The sequence below is a fragment of the Tinamus guttatus genome, unplaced genomic scaffold (assembly GCF_059628265.1).
Source record: "Tinamus guttatus ecotype Peru unplaced genomic scaffold, ASM5962826v1 Tinamus_guttatus_pri_ptg000332l, whole genome shotgun sequence".
NCBI lineage: Eukaryota > Metazoa > Chordata > Aves > Tinamiformes > Tinamidae > Tinamus > Tinamus guttatus.
The window spans coordinates 1,001,849-1,022,744 of NW_028288866.1; the positions used below are offsets into that span (position 1 = coordinate 1,001,849).

Below are 20,896 nucleotides of genomic sequence, written 5' to 3' on the forward strand. Positions count from 1 at the left end.
TAAAACACTAGAGCGTTGGTTTTTTTGTTTTTTTGTTTTTTTTTTTTTTTAGTAACAATAAAACACTTTTCTCTGATGTTTTGTTAAAAAAAGGAAAAAAAAAGAGAAGAAATCTCACCCTTAATTATGCCTATGTATGTATGTGGTTGTATGATGCCCAGTGCCCGCTCCCGCCGGCGCCGTGTGGATCTCCCCTCTCCCAGGACACCCGAGCCCGGAGCGCTCCGCAAGCTGCACACAAGGCTCGTGATTGACCCGGTGCTTGGAAACGGGAAGGATTGGCAGAGCCTCCGAAGAGCCTTCCGAAGGAAGCGGAGTTTGCCAGGGGCAGGTAACATTAGTAACTTGGGCTTATTCCAGTGCTGCCGCGGGGATGCTGGCTGTGTGGAAAAGCGCGGTCGCGCAGCCTGGGTTCCCTCTGCGCCGTGCTGGGAGCTGAGGGAAATCGGGGTTGGAAAGGGTTGGATGAACGTTACTAACGGGCTCCTCCACGGAAGAGCCGGCAGCGAGGAGCCCGTCCCCATGGGCGGCATTCCCTCCGGCTTGGCCTGCCGGGAGGGAAGAGCGAGGTGACTGCAAGGAGCATCCCCGCTGGCAGCCTGCTGGCGAGCAGGAGAAGAGGGGAGGCTCGAGTGTTGGAAAGATGCTGATTTGCACAAGGTTTCAGCAGAGGAATGTGAAGCTGAGGTTAAAAAACTGGAATAATCAAAAAACTTGCCCAGGGAGGGCGGCAGCACCGGAGGGAAGACCTAAGCGTGGCAAAACCCGACCCGCGGGGCTGCAGGCAGCGCCTCGCCCCCGGGCCGCGCCGCTGCCCTCAGTAGGCTCCAGGGGTAACGGCGCGGCGCGCACGCGCAGTGCCCGCCGCGGGGAGCCGCTAACGGCCGCGCGCGTTGGTGCGGGGGGGGGGGGGGGAGACGGGCGGGCGCCTGCGCATGCGCGGCCTGCGCGCGCACCCCGCCCCGCCGCCATTGGGCCGCGCGACGTGGAAGCGCGGGTGACGGGGGGGGGGGGGCGGTGTTCGAAAAATGCCCGGCGCGTCTCATTGGCCAGCGCCTCCCCTTGGCCACGCCCCCTCCCGCGCGGCCACGCCCCCTCCCGCGCGGCCACGTCCCCCGCCCCTTTGCCCCGGCTCCCCCCGCCGCCCCCCCCCCGCCGCCTTCCCGCTCCCCCCGCGCGGTGCCGCCGCCGCCATTCGAGGCGCCGCTTTGTGTCCGCCGGGCCCGCTGGTGAGTGCGAGCGGGCGAGGGCAGAGCCGGGCCCGCTAGGCCGCGGCGTGTGCGCGCCGGGCGGGAAACTCCCCCTCGGCGCCGCCCCTGCTGTCGTGACAGAGCGGCGGAGGCGGCGGGGGGGGGGGCAGAGGGGGTGTCGTGACGAGTCGCGATAGGCGGCGCGGCCCGGTGAGGCGGCGGGAGCGGGCGCCGGGCCCCGCCGCCGCCTCAGGCCGGGCCTACGCGCAGCGGCGCCGCGGCCCGCCCCGGCCCGGCCCGGCCTAGCTCGGCAGCGCCTCTTCCCTCGGCCCGGCCCCGCGGGGACACGGCTCAACCCGCACCCCCCCGCGAGGACAACCGGTCAACCCCCTGCACGGGGAGGCCTGGCCACCCCCCCCCCCCGCAGAGACCTGGTCACGGGGAGGCCTGGCCACCCTGGCCTGGCAGGGACCTGGTCACGGGGAGGCCTGGTCACCCCCCTGCACCTTGCAGGGACCCGGTCACCCCCCTGCGGGCGCCCCGGCCCCGGCTGCCCCTCCAGGTGCCGGTTGTTTTTCCTCTTTTCCTCCCCAAACACATTTCTCCAGCCAAGCGCCAAGGCCGCCCGCGCTCCCTCGGGTGGCGGGACGGGGCTGGGGGACATCGGACACCTCCGGGTGCCTCCCGCGTCACCAGAGCGCTCATGATCCACTTGCCCTTCTCACGCGTGCTTCTCCCTACGGAAAGCTCCAAATCCCGGAGGCAGGGAGGCTGGGTCGCGTCCGAGCGCGTTCGTTCTGGATTTGTCACCCTATCGCTGCTCCGGGACGTGTTTATTTTTTGCTCGAAACCCTCCAAAGACTTAGGAGGGGGAAGCAATGGACCAGATTCCCGAAGGACTTTGAACTGTCGTGGCTCGTGCCAGCTCGCCCGGCGCTGGATCAGGGACACGATCCACAACAAACCCTTCCTGCCGCTTCCCCAACCCCTTCCTGGTCACAGGTGTCCGCAGGAGAGTTCCCTGATCCCAGCCTCGGGAATGGGCTCGTTCCTGGGACGCCCCTTCCAGGCGGGCACTTTTTCTTACCCCTTTGGTGTTTCACAGGTTACTTTTTTTTCCCCCCCCCAGGTCTTGCTTGGCTGCTAAATTGTTTCTGGGCTAACAAACATGTAACGCTCCAGTTCCTAACCTTCTTTTTTGTTTGCTTTTGAGGAATAGCCACTCTCTGCTTTCCACGCATGCGACTTTATTTTGTTTTGTTGTTTTACCATTTATAGCATCTTCAGCAAACTAGCTGGCTAATCTTTGGCAAGCAGCGAAGGTTGGAAAGTGCTGGTGTTTGTGCACAGTCTCCTGCCACGTGGGGACAACGGGATTGGGGACGAGGAGGGACGAGGAAGCACTTACCTTCCTCAAGAGGAATTTACAGAAATCGGTGGATGAAGTTGGGAAGCCCTTGGAAGTTAGAGATGCGTAGGGGAAAAATACACATCAAATCTGCTGTGGGGGAAGAGCTTTGTAAATAAACCCTGGAAATACCTACTAACTATTGCACCCCTTCTCCTCTTTACCTGAGCATGCCTGCTAATAAGTTTGCAATCCTTCACGCGCATTTCTTGGATAAAACCTGCTTGGAATAGTTCTGTCCTCAGAATATCTTCTTCTCGTGTTTTCTCTTCCAATAGAAACCCATGGTTGAGCTTTTGTCAGTGTTTTCTTACCAGTGACCCAGAGTGTTTGGAGGATTTTAACCTTCCATAAAAGAATAAAAGGAGTTTTGCATTAATGGACTCTAATATGAAGTGTGAGTAGATTTTATGCAGAGTACGAGGAAATGGTAGGTCTTATTCTGTGCAGTTTTGTACTATAAAATAATCAGCGATGGCTGAATCAGTAATAGCTTGGGAGAAGGGTTAATACAGTAGTTTTAAACTTAAACTAAGGCAAGAATGATTTTGCCTATAATGGCTCTTTTAGTATGCAATGTTAGTGGCATAAACTTACATTCAAGTGTCAGTGGATTGTCAATATTCATAATATTGGGTTCTGCAACGACGTTGTTTCCTCCAAGACTCTGGATCTTTCAGCATTTCCCTTTTTAAGCCTTACAGAGATGCTCAGTCCCAGGTGGGGAGCTCGGCCCGAGCGTAGCCACGTTCCTGTTTCTGCAGCGAGAGCAGGATCCGTGTGGGAGCCCGGAACAGCGGTGCTTGATCTGGGCTTTGCCATGTAAGAGTCGACAGAATCAGCAAGGAGCGCGGCCGGTGTCAGCAGCAGGGTCAGAGCTCCCAATTCTGGCTGCTTCCCTGAGATGAAAACATGTTTTGGGCCAGCCTGAAGTTCCCTGCAGACTTTTCTCCCTGTGGAGCACTGCATTTCCTTGCCTATTAGAAATGAAACAGATTCTCCTTGTGCTCCCCCAAATCGGCACCCTAACAACCGTGGGAGATTTTTTCCCCCTCCTTAATGTTACAGGAGGATTTTGTGAGAATAGAAGCTGTTGCACTAGTCAAGCCAAAGAATTTCTTGCCTGGCAAGTTGCGAGCTATTGGATCGTCGTGTTGGACCACTCTTCTTTTTAATTGAAACAACATGGATTTTAGCGCTCGCAGCAGCAAGGAGCTGGCGTAGCCTGTAACGGATCCGCAGGGCTGAGCGCTGAAAATTCACTCCCTGCTCGCCTGGAATAGGGAAACTTCCCGGGATGTTGGTGCTGTGGCCCTCATTGCTGCTGGCCCCGGGCAGCACGAGCGCCAAACGGCTGCGGTGGGGGGGAATTTTGCCAAATACGGATTCGAAGCAAGGAGTGACTTGTGCTCTTTAGTCGGGGAGATACTTGATTGCGTTGCAACAACACAAACAAAACAGTTTTTAGGCTGTTCTACCTGGCCCGGTGCTACTGGGCAGCCCTGAGCGAGACCCCGGGCTGCTCGGTGAGCTGCAGGGGGAAAGGGAAGCCACTGGAAACCAGGACAGAATTCCACAATAATCTGCTTGAAATCCCATTATTTTGTTTTTTAAACCTTTCTAATAATAATAATAAAAAAACAGCCGTTCCTGCTTGAGCCGCTTGCCAGGTGATGTTTGGTGTTTTTGCACCCCGAATCGCTGGCTGTTCTTCACCGTGCTCCCGGGCGCACGCGGGGACGAAAGCGGACACCCTTGGCAGCGCGGGATGGGATACGCTTTCCCATTTTTCCAGGGCATATTTGCTTTCAGTTAACATCACCTCTCTGCCCGACCGCAGTCCTGTGACAGTTGTCTTGCCGTGCTCAGGGCCCGCTTTCCTCCCGCATTTTTCCCAGAGATTGCCGTTTAAAAAAGCTGGAAAATACTCCGGGTGACAGAAACGCAAGGAGTCAACCGAACGATGCTTCAGGTTGATTTCTTTAGCGGTTCCCATCTCTCTCCCTTTTCTTTTTCCTTTGCCTGTTTGCTAATAGGTGAGGAATACATTTGTATAGATGTATTTTCCGTAAGAATTCATGGAAAAGCTCCCCATAGCAGTGTCTGCATCACCACTGCGTGAGCCAGGAGCACCTAGAAATCCACAGGATTCCTTGCCGCTCCTCAGCCCCCGCTTGGAAGCGGTTTGTGATAGTGCAGGAATCTGGGATCCGCTCCGTGCAGCGGTGCCGGTGACTCACAGGAAAACGGGGGTGAATCGCTGGCGGAGGAGCACACAGGTGGATTTAGAAGCCACTTTTGAAAGGCTGGATGCGCCTGGATTCCCGCTCGCTGTTGATGTTCCCCCGCTGACGCACGAGGAGGTTTCCCGCGACGTCCCTAACGACTGCCTTGAAAACCTGCGTCATTCCCTTAAGTGATGGTCTCCCTTCCCACTTCCAAAGCATTTGCTTTGCTGAACGCTGTGTAAATACCAAATACAGTTATTACTTTCCAGTTCTTTTGTCATTGAGAGTCACGCTTGGAAGCACGGCCGCGGGACGCGTTTAAAGATGTCTCAGTACTCGATGCACGAAGTAGAGTATCCAGGTAACAGTCGACTTGGGTGATTTGATATTTTCCATTGGAATACGTGTGCTCTTTTATTTGGGAAACCATTTAGTTTTCACTCCCAGTCCTGAGCTATCCCGTGGTGCTGGGTGAAGAGTCCCATTTGTACAGGCTATAAAACGGGGGGAATAAACAGGTTGTCCAAGTGCAAGTTCCTTCCCACGGCTGCAGGAGGCCCCAGAGCAGCGCTTGGATCTTCCCCTCGACCCCATATGCATTTTCTGCATAATTATTGCAAAACCTTTAGCCTTCTGAGAAGCTAAATGGAGCAGCCCGACACTGCACCCTCAGTCCACAAAGTGATGCTTTGCTCTTTAGTTGCTTGTTTGAGGACCTGCTTGAAGACGGTACCTTTCCTTAAAGGTGTTCAGCTCGGACTTGCTAGAGAAAACTGCGATATGGATTTGAAACCTGCCGATATTTACATTTTTCTTCCCACTTGCCACATGTGAGAGAGGAAAACCCCATAGCACAGCTGGAAGAATTGTGCTTGGCCAATAGTTTCCATATTCCAACAGGGTGTTTGTGTTTGCTTTCCCATCCTGGCGTTTCATTAGCAAGTTTCATTCATCTCATTTATTTTATCTGTTGAATTTAGTGGGTTTTTGCTTTGTATTGTCCCAACATCCTGCGCTGTCCTGTCATCCGTTTACCTGGTGCTGTGGGACCGCTCAGCTTTGATTTTTCCAAAGGGGCAGAGGAGCTGCAGCCCCTGCAGAAGTGGCTCTTCCCTCGGGAGGGACAGGGCCGGCCGGAGCGCGGGGCTCTCCGGGGAGCTGCTCCAGGCCGGGTGCCGGGATGAGCTTTGCTCCCGAGGGCTCTGGAGGGGATGCCAAAATATAAGAGAGGAAATGGTCATTTTTCAATGGAAATAGCAAGTGGCGAATGGGCGACAGGTAAGAGAGGCTGTAGAAGAGTCACCATTCAAGAGGCTTCAGCTAACACTCAGTAGTGATGATTTTGCTTAGAGGAGAGTTTGGTAAAGCCTTAATTTATGGTCGAGGGTTTGGAGACTGCTCCTTGATGGTTATTTGCTCATCGAGGGATGGGCTTTTTCCATTGCATGGGGTTTAGCTGGGGAGGAACGTGGGGTCTCTGCTGTACGTTACGTTTTGCATGATGGATTTAATGGTTTGATTCGGTTCCCTGCTTTCACCCGAAGACAGCGACTTGCTGGTTGCCTCAGCCCTTCGTGGAGGCGCAGGGCAGCGCGTGGGGTTCGTTAACGCTTCCTGCTAATGTCCACGGCCTCTTTATCCTTTCAGAAACGTATGAATGGAGCAGGCTGCAGGCCTGGCTTGTGCCTTTGCCATTTCTGCCACATCCTTAGAGCTTAATTTTGCATTTGTGTTTTAGCATCTTTGTTGACTGCTGCAAATGTTGATTTTCCGTTGCGTTAGTCATAAGCTGTAAGTCATTTATCCTCCTTTTCTTTTTAATCTTTAGTTTGTTAGATACATGCACATAGATGTTTTTTGTTTCGTTAACCTTCACACCACATCTTTTCTGTACTTCAGGTTGGCTCCTCACTGCACTGTGAAAACCATTAGGAAAAGGTCCTTGGGGTTAAAACCTGGGGCTCCACAGTGTTCCCTGCACTTGGGGCTAGAAATTATTTTAAATGGCGACTGATCTGTCTGAAGCTGAACCCGTGCATCATAAGGCGCTTCCACTCTTAACGGGAGCTCAGATGATCCACACGGACAAGTTAAGTGAGGTAGGGGCTGGCCCGTGCTCCAAGCTTGCCCTTGGATCCGACCGTGACCTCCAGTCCTGCTGAAGGTTCCTTCAGAGTCTTCCTCCCTTGCTTGTAGGAAACACGCTTGGGAGCCTCCTAAACCCCACAGGCTCCTTCCCCTCCCCTCCTTTCCCTGAGATGTTGCATTTGTCAAAATACTGCAATGTTCTTCTCACTTAAATTGCAATTGATTGCTCTTATAAATGCAAAACACGAAGCTGTGCTCTCATGGTATGCTTCAGAGAAGCTGGCTTGAGTGTTACTGTCAGTTAAAATGCTGAATCCCAGTGTAACAAAAATAGTTCAGCATTTGCCTCTTTGAGGAACTTTAATCCCATTTCGGAATCTTCCTGATGCTTTCCCGTATCCGTACTGATTTTTTTCCTGTGCTTTCTATAGAAGGTTGAAGACGACACGATGCCGATCCGCCGTGCCGTGAATAATTCTTCCCGGGAAACTCCTCCCAAAAGCAAACCTGCCGAAGGGGAGGAGGTCAAAGCAGGTATGGCCATGACTCATTTAAAACACAGACTGGTGTCTCCTGAAAAAATCTGCTGTTTTGTTTAGGATATTGCAATCACCAGGCTCCTTCTCACAGTTTTTTCCCTGGATTTTTGGGAAGGTGTGTTTTGCAGAAGGTGTGTTTTCCACTTTCCAGTGGAAACCCTTTTCTCTCTTTTGTCATGACCTTCACAACCTGCAGTGAAGCCCTGATTCTCCTGACAGGAAAACACAGCTCAACGTGGCCTTTTGCAACTTCTTCAGCCTTTAGAATAAAGGTGGCAAATGGGAGCTTTCAGTAGTGACAGGAAAATGGCTTGAGATCAAAAAGGGGAATTAATGAGTGAAAAATGTGATCCCTCCATGTAAAAATTACTTACAGGAACTTGGTGGGGTGCTCCAGCTCCTTCTCCAAGACAGTGAATCTCTGTAGTCAGGGCAGATAAATAACCCCATCGCAGTGATGGGGCAGGACACTTTATATGCATCTTATCTGCTAGGCTATCCAGTCTCTGAGGCCTACCCACAGCTACAAATTCTTGAGTTAATTTGTTGGGTAGATTGGGTTCTGACTGGATTTGATCCTGCTGATAAGCAAGGGCTGCTGCCAATGCATGTGCAATCCAAAGCTTGCCTTGCCTGCAAGAATAGGACTGAGCTTGTCAGCTAACTTCCTCCAAGCACCACGCTACTGAGTGCAAGAACGGTGGTGTTTGAAAACAAATCAGCTGTAGACAAAGTTGCTTGTTTAAAAAACAACCAAAAAACCCCACGTGGATACGTGTTGGTTCCAGCTTTTTTAAAAGCCTGTATTTATCTACCCAGATCTCCTGTGGAATTATACGGTTTTGCACCTCGTTGACTTAAAACATGTAAATGTTTGTAATGTAGGCCAAAATCTTCCTGTTTGGATACTGATTTCCTCCTCTTCTCTTTCCCTTCCTCACCCCAGGCGTCTGTGATGAGTGATCATTACAACAGTAACTTCCAGGAGTTAGAGAAGACTGGGGGAATTAATTCATTGTGAAAATGCTGTGTGATATTGTTTGAAGTTATTTTGGCATTTGGTGGCTCATTGCGCCTTACTGAAGCTCTTTCAATAGTTCTGTTCACTTCTTAAGTTACCTTCAAATCATCCATTTAAATCAGAGAATAGAAACTGTCTGGTGGGAATTCATTTTTGGGGTGTGTCCGTAAGCTTTTTTGTTCCCTCTGTCTTTCTGAAGAGTAAATGTTAGTTTTCAATAGTAATTTGATGCGGTTTCATGTGTTTCTTAGATCCAGAAGTCACCTCTGAGGAATCTGCCTCTGTTGGAGGAGAGCAAGAGAGTGAAACTGCTCCTGCTGCGTCCGCTGAAGCAGAACAGCCAAAGGAACCTGAGAATGAAGGGAAGGGGGAAACAAAGTCCTCCGAAGAAACCAAAAAGGAGTAAGGCTGAAACTGGGAATTTGGGTAGGATTGTAGAGAGAGTCAGGCTCTGTTGATAGAAAAGGTGACAGGAGAGATTGGAAAAATAGAATGGATCCCCCAAAAAGATGCTCTTATTTCCAAGGAACAAGCTAGTGATCAAGTGCAGCAGCTGTTCTGGAACATGTCGTGAGACTGAGGCTTCAGATAGGGTGTTTTGGGTATTTTTTTTCTTTTTAATCAGAGCATCAAAATGTTCTTCAAATAATTTTCAGAGTGAAGCGCTTGGTGTTTTCTCTGTGTTCTGCCTGGTGGCTTGTTTTACAGTGTCTCTTGTCTTACTGTTGCTTTGTCTTTTTCCTAAGCGAGAAGGATCAGTCCAAGGAGAAGGAGAAGAAGGTGAAAAAGACCATTCCTGCGTGGGCTACTCTTTCTGCTAGCCAGCTAGCCAGAGCACAAAAGCAAACTCAGATGGCTGCCACCTCACGTCCCAAGATGGATGCTATTTTAACTGAGGCCATCAAGGTGAGAATGTTTGGTTTTCTGTCACAGAGCAGAATAATTTGCATGCCAAAGATTTGCAATTTCAAGTTGGAGATGCTGTCTGTTAGCAGGAAGCTCGCTGGGTAAAACATTTTTGCTTTCAGCATCGTTGGTGACAAGCGGTCCGAAGGCCCACAGAACTGCACTGCAATCCGTGATGTAACCAAGGGGTCCTGGGGATTTTTTTCCTTTGTTTAGAATTTCTTTCCCTGCCTAATTACATTATTAGAAACAGCTTTGTTGACATAACCAGTTGACTGCTGGCATCCTTGAATTTGGTGTGCCTTTTAGGCATGTTCAACTCGATTGACCTTGGTTAATCCTTTTCAGCATTAACTTGTCTTAACGCAGGAATAGATGGAAATAGAAAATAGCTGGAAATACTGTAAGCTGGCATTCCGAAGTGATGCTGGTCTTGGTTTACTGAATCCCTCCTCCTAAAGAGACCTTTGCTGCTCTATTTACACTGCGCTGCTGCCTTCCCTGTGACACTCATTACAGATCTGCAGACTTAAACAAAGAGTTTTATCAAGTCGCAGATGGGGCTTTCCATGACCTGTCAAATCCCTAAAATATAAGGCAGGATTGCTTGGTATAATCCTGCTCTGATCCATAATGGGGGGGACTTCTAGCTACCATGAATCTTCAGAGAGAGTGATCTTCAAAATGCCCCTTTTTTATTTTTTTATTACTAGTTTGCTAATGTTTAATCCTCCACCTCCTTTAGAAAAAAACATGGCAGCTTGTTAGGATTTACTGATTCTACCTGACACAAGTAAACTGGCCTGCTGGTTGTGCAGTGTCAGTTGTTATTAAAGGTGACACATTTTTGTAGTAGAGTGTTGTGTTAGATATTGTCACTTCCAATAGGGGAGCGGGTCCCCGTGTTCGCTGGGCCTGGTTTGTGTCATCTGCTCTCCAGCCACCCAAGCGCTCTCGTTATTCACCCCGTGGTGTTTTAGACTGTCACATCATCCCAGGAAGGCCACCCCTGGCGTCCTGTGCCACCGCGTTGGCCCACGTGCATGGCCCCAGCCTTCGATGTCCCTCCTGCGGCCACCGCGCACGCGGCCGCCGCTAACTCGTCGCTCCCTTTCAGGCCTGTTTCCAGAAGAGCGGCGCCTCGGTGGTCGCGATCCGGAAATACATCATCCACAAATACCCTTCCCTGGAGCTGGAGAGGAGAGGCTATCTCCTAAAGCAAGCGCTCAAGAGGGAGCTGGAGAGAGGGATCATTAGACAGGTTAGTGGTGCTGTGTGGAACAGCCCTGGAGGTGGCATTACTGAATTACAGAGGAATTTAAGAAACTCCGTTAGCAGCTCTCGGGGGGGATCATGTTCTCCCTCATGGAGGTTAATTAACCTCGGTCTCCGCTTCGTTAGGCGCTGACGGAATTTCAGCATTGTTCCATGAATCGGATACCCTGCCAGGATGTCTTTTGTGTGACGCAGTGGCTGTTTCTTGCTCTTGAATTGTCACGAAGCGCTGCAACCGCACGCACCTCCAAACCGAGGGCAGCACCTTCGCTCCTGCAGCAGCTGCTGCTTTTAACAAGGGTGTTTATGCCTGTAGCATCAACCCTCTTAGGCCCTCCTGCTCAGGACAAGAGGATGTCAGTAATGTCTTGCTGGCAAGCTCTGTTTTCTGGTCTTACAGAAGATCCCCCTGTATTATTAGGGGAAATGTCGATTTTACGTTTGAACAGGTTGCCTGGGTGAAAGCAGTGGATCTGAATCAGGCCTCTGACATAAAGCCAATTGCTGGGATAACAGTGCATCCTAAGTTTTTCTAATGATGCTAAGTAGCTTTTTCCAATGGTTACTACTGTAAGTTGCTTTGTTAAACACTGAAATAGCCTTTTTTTTCTCTCTCTCTCTTTTTTTTTTTTTTTTTTTTCAAATTAGGTGAAAGGGAAGGGAGCTTCTGGCAGCTTTGTGGTAGTGTCTAATGCAGGAAAAACTGTTCCAAAAGCCAGAGACAGAAAGGTAAGTTGGATCATTTTAAATGTTGCTCTGAAAAATTTTTGGCAGGTGCCACTGCAACACATATATTTTACAAAAGTGTTTAACCCCAACCCAAACAGTTTACTCCCCCTTGATGTATCTTTCCCCTTCAAACATCTGTTCCACTAAAATCAGTCAGAAAACTGGTATGAAAAATTAAAACCAAGTTTAAAAAAAAAAAAAAGTCTCAAGTTTTAAATTTTACATTAAACCACTAGGCTTTGTTTCAGAAACAGGAATAACCACAAAGCTCCTCTTCTGATTTCACTTGTTGAAATGCCTTTTTTTTCCTGTATAAAGATCTCTTTTCTAATCATTCCTTCCTCTTAGTAGGGAAATGATAAAGGAAAATTCAGGAAAAAAGAACCAAGATTTGTTCCTGCCAACTTAAAAAAGCACAGTCATGCTTGGCTCTCAGTTTTGCAGTGGATTTGGTCTGTGTAAACACCCAGGATAGTGTCTTGCCTTTTATGCTTTTTCATTTCCTGTCAATATGAATCATTTTCATCTGACTCTCGTTGTTGCGGGTTGTGAGAGTCCTGCAAAAGAGGAGGGAAAACATTAAAAATACAGATGTCATTAGATACTCAGCAATGATAGTATTAAAAGCTTTCCCAAGACTCCTTCCTTCAGCCAAATTACCTAGATTTTGCTTGAACTGCCAAACATTTAAATGGTTAGGGTAAAGAACTGCTTTATAGAGCTCCTTTTTCAGGATCCGGGCCAATATCAGGAGTAACTCTCCTCACCTGTACGTCATGGGTTTAGAGGACCTAAAGCCCTAGGTCCTACTGATGCTTAAACACACTTGTGTTTCAGAGAAGCACTTCTGCTTCGACTCCAGAGCAGCAGGTCAAGCTGGAAGACATCCTGCCCCTGGCCTTCACCCGCCTTTGTGAGCCAAAGGAAGCTTCTTACAGCCTGATCAAGAAATACGTGTCTCAGTATTACCCCAAACTCAAAGTAGATGTAAGGTAGGTGCACTTTTGCAAGCAGGACTCCCAGGTAGCCTTGAAACACGAGTGTCCTCTGGTTTTGCTTCCCTTCAAGGTGATTTCATCTGGTATTTCATCCGGCAGCAGGCAGGTGGTGCTCTGTGTTGCAGAAGCTGCAGGAAAGCTCTGCCTTTTTCTGCATCTCTCTACACACTGACGTTTGAGACTGGTGTTGTTCCACACATCTCTCCCCTTAACCAAAATGAAATCCCTGCAGGCACACGGATTGGAAGGCCTCCTCTTGGTGTCTTGGCACACTTCTCTTTAAATGCTTTAGCTGGTGCACACAATAATCTGCTGCTTTGCCCACAGGTTGGGGAGCAGGGGAGCAGGTAAATTTAGGACAACCGTCTGTTGCCTTTCAGAGGGGCTCAATCCCTCGTCCAACTCTCAGCTGCCCAGCTCTTTGCCCTGGAGTCCTGTCTCCACGTGTGCCTCTCACAACGAGTAGATCCTTCCACGTGAAGCTGCTCTGCCCTGGGCACACAGGGACACCAGGAGAGCCTCATGGTTGACTACCCGCTAACGCACGTTGTTCTTTTCATCTAAGCTAACAGATCTCCATTTAAAATGTCTGTATGTAGGCAGATCCCCCATGTGAGCACTGCTCTCCTCCCGCTCCGTGGAAGGTGCTGTTTCTCTGTTGGTGTTTTCACGGTGTCCGTGTGTGTCAGTAAAGCTCCCTCCGCCTGCGTTTCAGACCCCAGCTGTTGAAGAACGCCCTGCAGAGAGCTGTAGAGAAGGGCCAGTTAGAGCAGATCACGGGCAAAGGAGCGTCTGGGACATTCCAGGTCAGAGCCAGAGTTTATCTTGCTTTATTAGCTCCGTTGGCCTCGATCCTTTGGATTTGTGCTAACGTGCCCTCCCCTCCTCTCCCCCCACCAGTTGTATTGGGTCCCCCTTTCCTGAGCAGCCTGTCCTCTTCGGCTCTTGTCAAACTCTTCTCCTCCTGGGCTGTGTTTCTGGAACAGCCCCCCTGCCTTTCCTGCTTAGCGTGCCTCACGCTGCTTCAGCTCTGACTCACTGGCACAGTAGGGGAGACGGAGGGGTAAACTTTCCTTTCCATCACTAATTGCAAGCACAGTAGCTACCCCAGATGTCCGCAGTGTCTTTTCCTCGGGTCTGTGCCATCTCTTGGGTACATTTGGTCTGTGGGATGGAGGAAGATCTGGTTTATTCCCTTCCCTGGTGACAGGCCTGTAGATTGCCACATACTCGCGTGGCATTTTGGGATGGGGACAAGGTGGTACTCATAAAAAGCACTCCAGTGCCAGTTGACTAAATAGGCCTGTCCTCCCATTAAAGCTGGGAGAGCAGCGTTCCCTCTGCAGTGTTTTAATATAAAACGTATCTGTGCTAATGCAGGAGCGCCGACCCACCTGGTGCAGAGGAGCTTGTCCTGACCTGGTTTGGGAGAATTTTGTCTTGATGCTTTTCTCTTCCTCCTTGGAAAATAGCTGAAGAAATCAGGGGAGAAGCCCCTGCTGGGTGGGACTCTGATGGAAGACGCCATCCTGTCTGCTATCGCTGCCATGAATGAGCCGAAGACCTGCTCCACCACAGCGCTGAAGAAGTATATCCTGGAAAACCACCCAGGGACCAACTCCAACTTCCAGGGTAAAGTACTCATCTTTGGGACTCTCTTTTCACACCATGAAAGTTCCTGCAGCTGCATCTTTGCTGCATCTCTGAGCTGTCCAGCTGAGCTTGCTGGGGAACTGGCAGCTGCTCCACTCTTTGTGCTGCCAAGTGAAAACTGCCTTGCGGAGATGCTCAGTATTTTAATTCCCATTAGTTCCTTTCAAGCCTGACAAAGGCAAGTTTCTGGGACATAATACTTGTTTCTCTTGTCTGCAGCCAAGGAAGGAGAGTATTATTCAAGTCCTTTGTCGTTCTTAAATCACAAAGTTGATTTTGTGTCTCACTCAGTTTTGGGAGGCTACAGCTCAGAATGAAGGTAGTTCCAAATAGCAGTCTTCTTTAGAAGAGTTGCACAATTTAACTTAAAAAATCCTATGAGACCCCTTCTATTGATTTCCTGGAGACCCTCCCCTCACTCTGATTTTAAAAGGTTAGGCAAGTGAGGGGAAAAAACTAACTCTGTTGTATTTGGAAAGAGATTTGGCACCTCTTTGTTCCCAGTAATGACACTAATGCCCTTTTTGGCTTTTGCCTTAGCAGAAGCAAGGACACCAGAGTCGTTAAATCTTCTAATGGCTTCTTTGCATTATTTGATCTGAGCCCCTGTGCAGTTATTTAACCCGAGTGGAAGGTCCCTTGAAGCAGCCTGAGCTGCTGGAAGCCTCTGCTAGAGCCAGACCTCGAAGCAGCTCCGTGTGCCGGCGCAGGGCTCCCTGCCGTGCCGAGGAGCGCGGCTTGGCTCCTGCACCGGGGCCCGGAGAAGTTGCCCGAGGCCTTCTGCCCATCAGGGATGATGCCAAGGGCGACTTCTTGGTCTCGGGGCAGGGAGGAGAGTGCCCGAGCTCACTAAGGCCTTGCGTTATTTGCTTGCAGGACCGTTGGAGCCTTCAGCCCTGGTCTTTAGAGGCCTGTGCTTAACCTGCCTCCAGCGCTTGTCAGGCTTGCAGGTCAGATAAGGAAATTTCGCTTGCGCTCTGTTGTTTTCTGTCTTCTTCCATTAGATGAAAAACCCTTTTGACCATCTCTACTCCTTTTTAGGAGCTGTTGGAGGAAGAGATGGTGAGATGTAAAAGCAGGCAGAGGCAGTGCCCGACACTCCTCCCCAATGGGTTACAACTCCAGCCAAATCCTTTCCTTGCTGCTATCAATCCTTGGTGCTCCCAGTAAAAGTAGCCTGATACTCTATGTGCTGCCCCTGTTTATAGAAGTGTGTTTTCTTTTTAAAAAAAGTTCATGGATGCTTAAGAGCCTGATGTTTGAACACTAATAGTTTAATGGATACAACCCATTCAATTAGCTGTGTAAGCTCTTCCAGGGCTGGTTAAATTAAAACATCTCAGCAGAAGCAGTGTGTAGGCTGGGGAAGGTATGGCAGTGTCCCAAGTGAATTTCTTGCTGTGAAATGTCAGTTCTTGATAAAAGTCCATTTCAGTGGCACTGAATAACCAGTTTGAGCGAACACCTCTCCATTAACCATGCAGAACAGATGCAGGCAACAGTTTAACCATCACACTTTGGATTTTGCTCTTTCCATTGCTCGGGTGGAGCTCTTTGGGAAGTGCTTCAGGACAAGGCTTGCTTTTCCCTTAGCTTGGAGGGAGCTGAATACGATCCTCCTAATTTAAGCTGAAAATGGTTTTGAACCTTTAGTCCTTTGCCAGAGACAGAGCTCTGCTTGCACAGTGCTCAGTGGAACAGAAGACTGGAGTGAAATGCATATTTGTCATATTTCTAGACCAAGTATTTTCCCATTTAAAAAAAAAAAAAGGCAAAGCAAGGAAAGAGGCAACAAATAAAAAATTTTAGAACATGAGAGGAGAGCCTTTAAAATATATATTATACTTCTTAGAACTGGTTGAAGAAAGCTGAGGCTTGGATTAAGTGTTGATAGAAGTGGTTCTCTATCTACAAAGGAGGAGCCCCTGATGGTAACGTCAGCACCCGCTCTGTCCTTGGCCTCCTCCTTTGGAGAGTTTAAACCACGTTTGCTTCTGAACACAGCGGTCTAGCTGGGTCCATGAGTCTCCGATCTCTAGCGCTGGTCCCGGGCACTCGAGGTGTCCTGGGCAAAGGAGACTTCATCCTGTTTGTCCATCCCTGATTTCACTGCAGAAAGCAGGAATTTTGAGATGGGTGAGTGGATAAAGATGTAATGCCACCTCTCTGCCATTTCACAGTGCACCTACTGAAGAGAACCCTGCAGAAATGTGAGAAGAATGGATGGATGGAGCAGATTTCTGGAAAGGGCTTCAGTGGGACTTTCCAGCTTTGCTTCCCCTATTATCCCAGGTAAAGAGCTGGTCTGTTAAATACTATTGAAGGTGAATATTTCATAGAACAGCCAGATAGCGTTGTGGAATTTCCTAGGCCAGTTTCGTATTCATAGAAGTGTTTGTAGGGTCGATGAACCACAACGTTGTTGTCCATCTCGCTTTAGGCAGCACCTTTAATTGGGTGACCAGCTGTGAGTGGACATAAAACTGCCTTCATTAGCAAGTAAAACTTCATTAGTGAGTAAAACAAAATGAAAATGTTGGGCTAAATATTCTCAGCTATTCTGTCATGGCACTTTTTGCAGGATGGTGGCTGCTTAAGTGCTCCCATGCTAAAACAAACTTGCATGAGAGGGTATTGTGCTTTTTAATGCAAGAATGCTCCTAGGGAGCAGGAACAAACGCTGCTGTGGGCAGAGGGGAGGTAACTGGTAACCTGCACTAGCTACCGTGGGCCCCAAAGAGCCTTCCAGCCCCTGCTGTGAGTGTATGCTGTGCTGGAGCACAGGGATGTGTCCCACAAAGAGCCAAATGGCAGCGCAGCCAATAAAGCCTCTGCCTCCACCTTCCTTCCCTACGAGCATGTCCGTCCTCAGCGGCTGCCGCCCACGCTCGGAGTCACGGACGGCTGATCTTGGGCTGCTCTTGTCCATCTCCCTGCGGAGAGCAATGAGGAAGGGGAAAAGCAGCCTCGGGAGGGGAGCTGGGTGTTTTTGGGCTGGCCTCGAAGCTGTTGCCTTGCGGGTGCCTGGGAAGCCGGGGTCGCCCCAGGCTTTTCCTGGCCCCGGGGTGAGCAGTCTCGTGCTAACAGGAATGCTCTTGTAGCCCAGATGTGCTCTACCCAGAGAAGCAGCAGGATGAGGACTCAGAGGAATCTGATGAGGAAGAGGAGGAGGAGTCTGAGGAGGAAGAGGAGTCTGAAGAGGAAGAGTCTGAGGAGGAAGAGCCCCCACCAAAGAAGAGGTATGGTAGCATTGGAGATCCGTGGCCCCTTGTGCAGCATGTGAAAGCAGCAAGAGAAGTAAGCAGGTAGACGAGCACCTCGCTCTTCCGGGTGGATCCTTCTGGATCTCTGGAAATGCCGTGGTGCCAGAAAGGGAGGAGGATTCACAGCGACCCCGCGGTAGCGCCCAGCAGCTCCCCGGCCCGCAAAGACGAAACGTGGGGCCGCGGGGTCCTCCTGCTGCGGCTGCGGATCCGCAGGGCTGCCGCCCAGGGAGCCTTGGGAAAGGGAATTCCCGTCACGGTTGGATTCTCAGCACTTCTCGGGCACATGTGCTCTTCCCCAGCAGCCTGCGGAAGCAGCACCTGCCTCCAGAGATACCCATCTCCTCACTCGGTAATTGGAAACAGTCTTTTTCCTGCAGAGGGGAAGGGCCCGTGTTTATTCCGTGTTTCCTCAGTGCTCCCACGTGCGCTTTGTGCTTTACGGAAGCGTGAGCTCTCACGTGGGACTCTTCGGTGTTTATTAAGTGTTTCATTAGGATAACTATTCCCTCCAGTACTGTTTGCTGTTCTGTAGCCAAGTATGAAACCTATCTCACTCAGAGGAAGGATTTAAGATGAGCAGTGTTCATTAAGTAATAAAACCCCCGTGTAGAGGGCGAGAGAGACTGCTTTGGTCTTTGAATTGTTTCATTCAATGATTCAGTGTTTGAATTATTGACTTAGATTCAACCAACAACCCGACATTGGATTCATCCTTGTTGTTTATATATTTTTATGCCTAACGAAGGAGTTGGGAGCCTAGCTGACTGCCAAGTGCTTAGCATGGCAAGATCCCCCGCAGGAATCCTTGCTCTTTGGGATTAACAAAACACCCTGCTGCATCCGGGAGCCTTGGCGAGGGATGTGCCCGGCCGGAGCAGCCGCTCGGCGCCTCCCTGACCCTTCCCTGCTCTCTCTCCCGCAGGATGCAGCAGAGGCCTCCTCCGAAATCGCGGAGCCGGGCCCCGCCGATGAAGCGCAGGGAGGCCAAGCCCAAGCCCAGGAAGACGCCGGCGGCGCGGCGGGGAAAGGCCAAGCCGGCCCCCAAGGTGAAGACGCCGGCCAAGAAGGCCAGGCCGGCCGCCCCGGCCATCAAGAAGGCCCCGGGCGGCAGCTCCGCCAAGAAACCCGCGGCCGGCGGCAGCAGGAAGGAGGTGAAACCCTCTGCCAAGGGCAAAGCCACCATGAGGAAATCTCTGCGGGCAAAAAAGTAATTTTGGTTTTACAGCATCAGGGAAGCCCATGGTCAAACCCACCTTTTTGTTTTATAACGTCAACATGCATTTGTATTTTAGTTCTGATGCTTAAACACTTCTTTATATTTTTTTTTTCTTGAATGATGGCTAAAAGCTGAAAACTAAATCAAACCACCCCGAGGGGTTGTTAGAGGCCGCCGCGACGCCCCAGGCCAGCCCTGCCCTGGACCCATCATCTTTAATTCCCGCAATAACTTTAGGCCTTTTCTAGGACCTATAACCTGTTACATTTTACCCTGTTCCTCCGCTTGCTTTAAAAAAAAAAAAAAAAAGGCTTTAAAAAAATTCCTATCTTTAGCCAGCAGAATCAGGATGACTGGGGCAATGCAGGTGTGAAGGGGCCGGTGCCGCCGCGGGTCCTGGGGGCTGTGGGGACGTCGCGTTGGGGCTCCCTGGGCTCCCCTCGGTGCTTTGAGTTAGTGTTTCCGCGCCACCTCTGTTACCTTAAAACCAAAACATATAAACGTCTTCTCGAATCCAACTTTCAACTGTTTTTAAGAGATGAGGAGCCTGCGTTTTTTGGTCACTTCTCGTTTATCCTTTTTTAAAAAAAAAAAAGAAAAAAAAAGTTGGAGAGCTATAACGATTGCTAATGTAGAGATGTTGATATGTGAAAAACATGCCATTTGCTACAATAAAATGAACCTAGATTCCAGCCTTCATCATCCTCATCCTGCGAGTGGAAAGGGGAGGGAATCACCCTGTGTCCACTTTGGGAATGGGAAAAGGGCCCCAAAAAGCGGGTTTGGCCCCTTATCCGGGGATGGACACAGCTGCGGGGCTAAAGGAGCCGCTTTGTCCCCCTGGTTTCCAGCGTTTGGGCGACAGCAGCGAAGGAGACAGCGATTCCCGGGAAGGGCCGGGAGCGGGAAGCGGCGCTGGATGAGGATGGGTCTGGCCAGCACCGTGATGGGGGCTCCGGGAGCTTTTCCCAGGGGACCGCGGTCTTCCCAGGCCCCGGTTCCCGCGTCGCCATCCCAGGAAAGCCGGACCGTTATTCCCGGCGCCCCCTCCGTCGCTCCTGGCCCTCGCGGGGGGCTTTGGCCCCGGGCGCATCCCGGGAAGCGGCGCGGCCGGGCCCGGGCCCGGGGGGCGGTTCGGGAGCCGGTTCGGGGGCGCGGGGGGTGGAGAGTCGGGACCACGTGGCACCGGGGAGCGATGGCTGGGACTCGCTCCGGCGCCCGGGGCGGCCGCAGCCGCCGCCGCCGCCGCGTCCCGCCGCCTCCCGCAGCCCGGGCGGCCGCGGAGCCCGAGCGGCCGCGCAGGTAACGCGGGGAGGGGGCGGCGGGAGGGGGAACCGGGGGGACCCGGCGGCACCGGGGGGGGAACCGACACCCCCCCCCCCCCGGGCCCCGCTGACAACCGGCGCGTGGGAACCGGGGGGCGTGGCCTGGGCGCTGCTGCCCGCTGATTGGCTGGGCCGGGGGGGGGGAGCCCCCCGGGCGATGCTCTTAATTCTTAATTGGGGGGGGGGGGCACCCTAGGGACCCCCCCGTGGCGTTTCTGCCCCCCCGCGTTTTGGTGCATTTGGATCTGGGGGGGGGTCGGAGCGCGGCGGGAGCGGCCCCTGCAGCCCCCCCGGCCGCAGCCGGTGCCGCGAGTTGTGCAGGTCTCAGCGCGGAGGGGCCGGGGGCCCCGCATGGACCCGCTCCCCCCCCGCCCCCTCTACCCGCCCGCCCCGCCGGGGCCTCGGCCGGGCCGGGGTCTCCGTCCCCTCCGGAGCCGCCGCTGCCCCCCCCGGCCGGCGCCGCGCGGCCCCCGGGAGCCCCCGGCGGCGGAAGCGGCTCCGCGGAGGTGAGGCCGGCGGGGCCGCCGTGGGGGAACCCCCCGTGTGTCCTGGGGTTGGGATGCGGGTCCCCTGCAGCCCCTGTGGGGACCCCCGGCATGGGGCTGGGGAGGGGGGACCCCCTGCACCCCGCGCGGGGCCGGGACCCCCGAATGCAGGAGGTGACGCACAGAGACATCCCGCACTTTGCACGGGGCCAGGACATGGGGACCCCCAAATGTCACATGGGGGGGGCTGGGCCGCAGGGGCCCCCTGCGCCTTGTGCGGGGCCAGGACATGGGGACCCTCCATCTCGCATGGGGGGAGATGCAGGGACCCCCCGCGCGGGGATCCCTAATCCTGGCACGGGGCCAGCGCACGGGCGCAGAGGCCGCGGGCCCCGTCACGCAGCCGGGCACCCCGACGTTGAGCCCCGCGGCCGCCCCGCGCGGCCGCCGCCACCACCAACCATGAAGAAGCAGCAGCAGCAGCAGCCGGTGCCGCCGTCGCGCGCCCGAGCGGTGGCCAGAGCGGCCGAGGTGAGCGCCGGGCAGGGCCCCGGGGCCGCGACGCTCGC

At 52.2% G+C, this 20,896-nt stretch overlaps 1 protein-coding gene across 3 annotated transcripts; it reads left to right on the forward strand.

Moving 5' to 3' along the window:
- Positions 1-1,181: 1,181 nt before the first annotated feature.
- On the forward strand, positions 1,182-18,516 carry HP1BP3 (heterochromatin protein 1 binding protein 3). 3 transcript variants are annotated; one of them, XM_088529558.1, is made up of 13 exons: positions 1,182-1,229; positions 6,726-6,925; positions 7,346-7,448; positions 8,726-8,876; positions 9,221-9,380; positions 10,498-10,641; positions 11,304-11,384; positions 12,222-12,376; positions 13,098-13,188; positions 13,855-14,014; positions 16,216-16,327; positions 17,137-17,274; positions 18,224-18,516. In XM_088529558.1, the coding sequence occupies exons 2-13, from the start codon at positions 6,830-6,832 to the stop codon at positions 18,510-18,512; spliced, it is 1,680 nt and encodes a 559-aa protein (XP_088385684.1). In that variant the 5' UTR covers positions 1,182-1,229; positions 6,726-6,829; the 3' UTR covers positions 18,513-18,516. The 3 variants fall into 3 exon arrangements, with proteins under 3 accessions (XP_088385684.1, XP_088385685.1, XP_088385683.1); XM_088529557.1 differs by lacking the exon at positions 1,182-1,229 and adding an exon at positions 6,490-6,617; XM_088529559.1 differs by lacking the exon at positions 6,726-6,925 and having other exon boundaries at positions 1,188-1,229.
- The last annotated feature ends 2,380 nt before the right edge of the window (positions 18,517-20,896 follow it).

What these genes read in the sequence shown, in the direction of transcription:
- HP1BP3 (XM_088529558.1), top strand. Translation starts at nt 6,830, where the DNA reads ATGGCGACTGATCTGTCTGAAGCTGAACCCGTGCATCATAAGGCGCTT. An exon ending in CAAAAGCCAGAGACAGAAAG is followed by an intron (nt 11,385 to 12,221) that starts GTAAGTTGGATC and finishes CTTGTGTTTCAG; the next exon opens with AGAAGCACTTCTGCTTCGAC. An exon ending in GAGCCCCCACCAAAGAAGAG is followed by an intron (nt 17,275 to 18,223) that starts GTATGGTAGCAT and finishes TCTCTCCCGCAG; the next exon opens with GATGCAGCAGAGGCCTCCTC.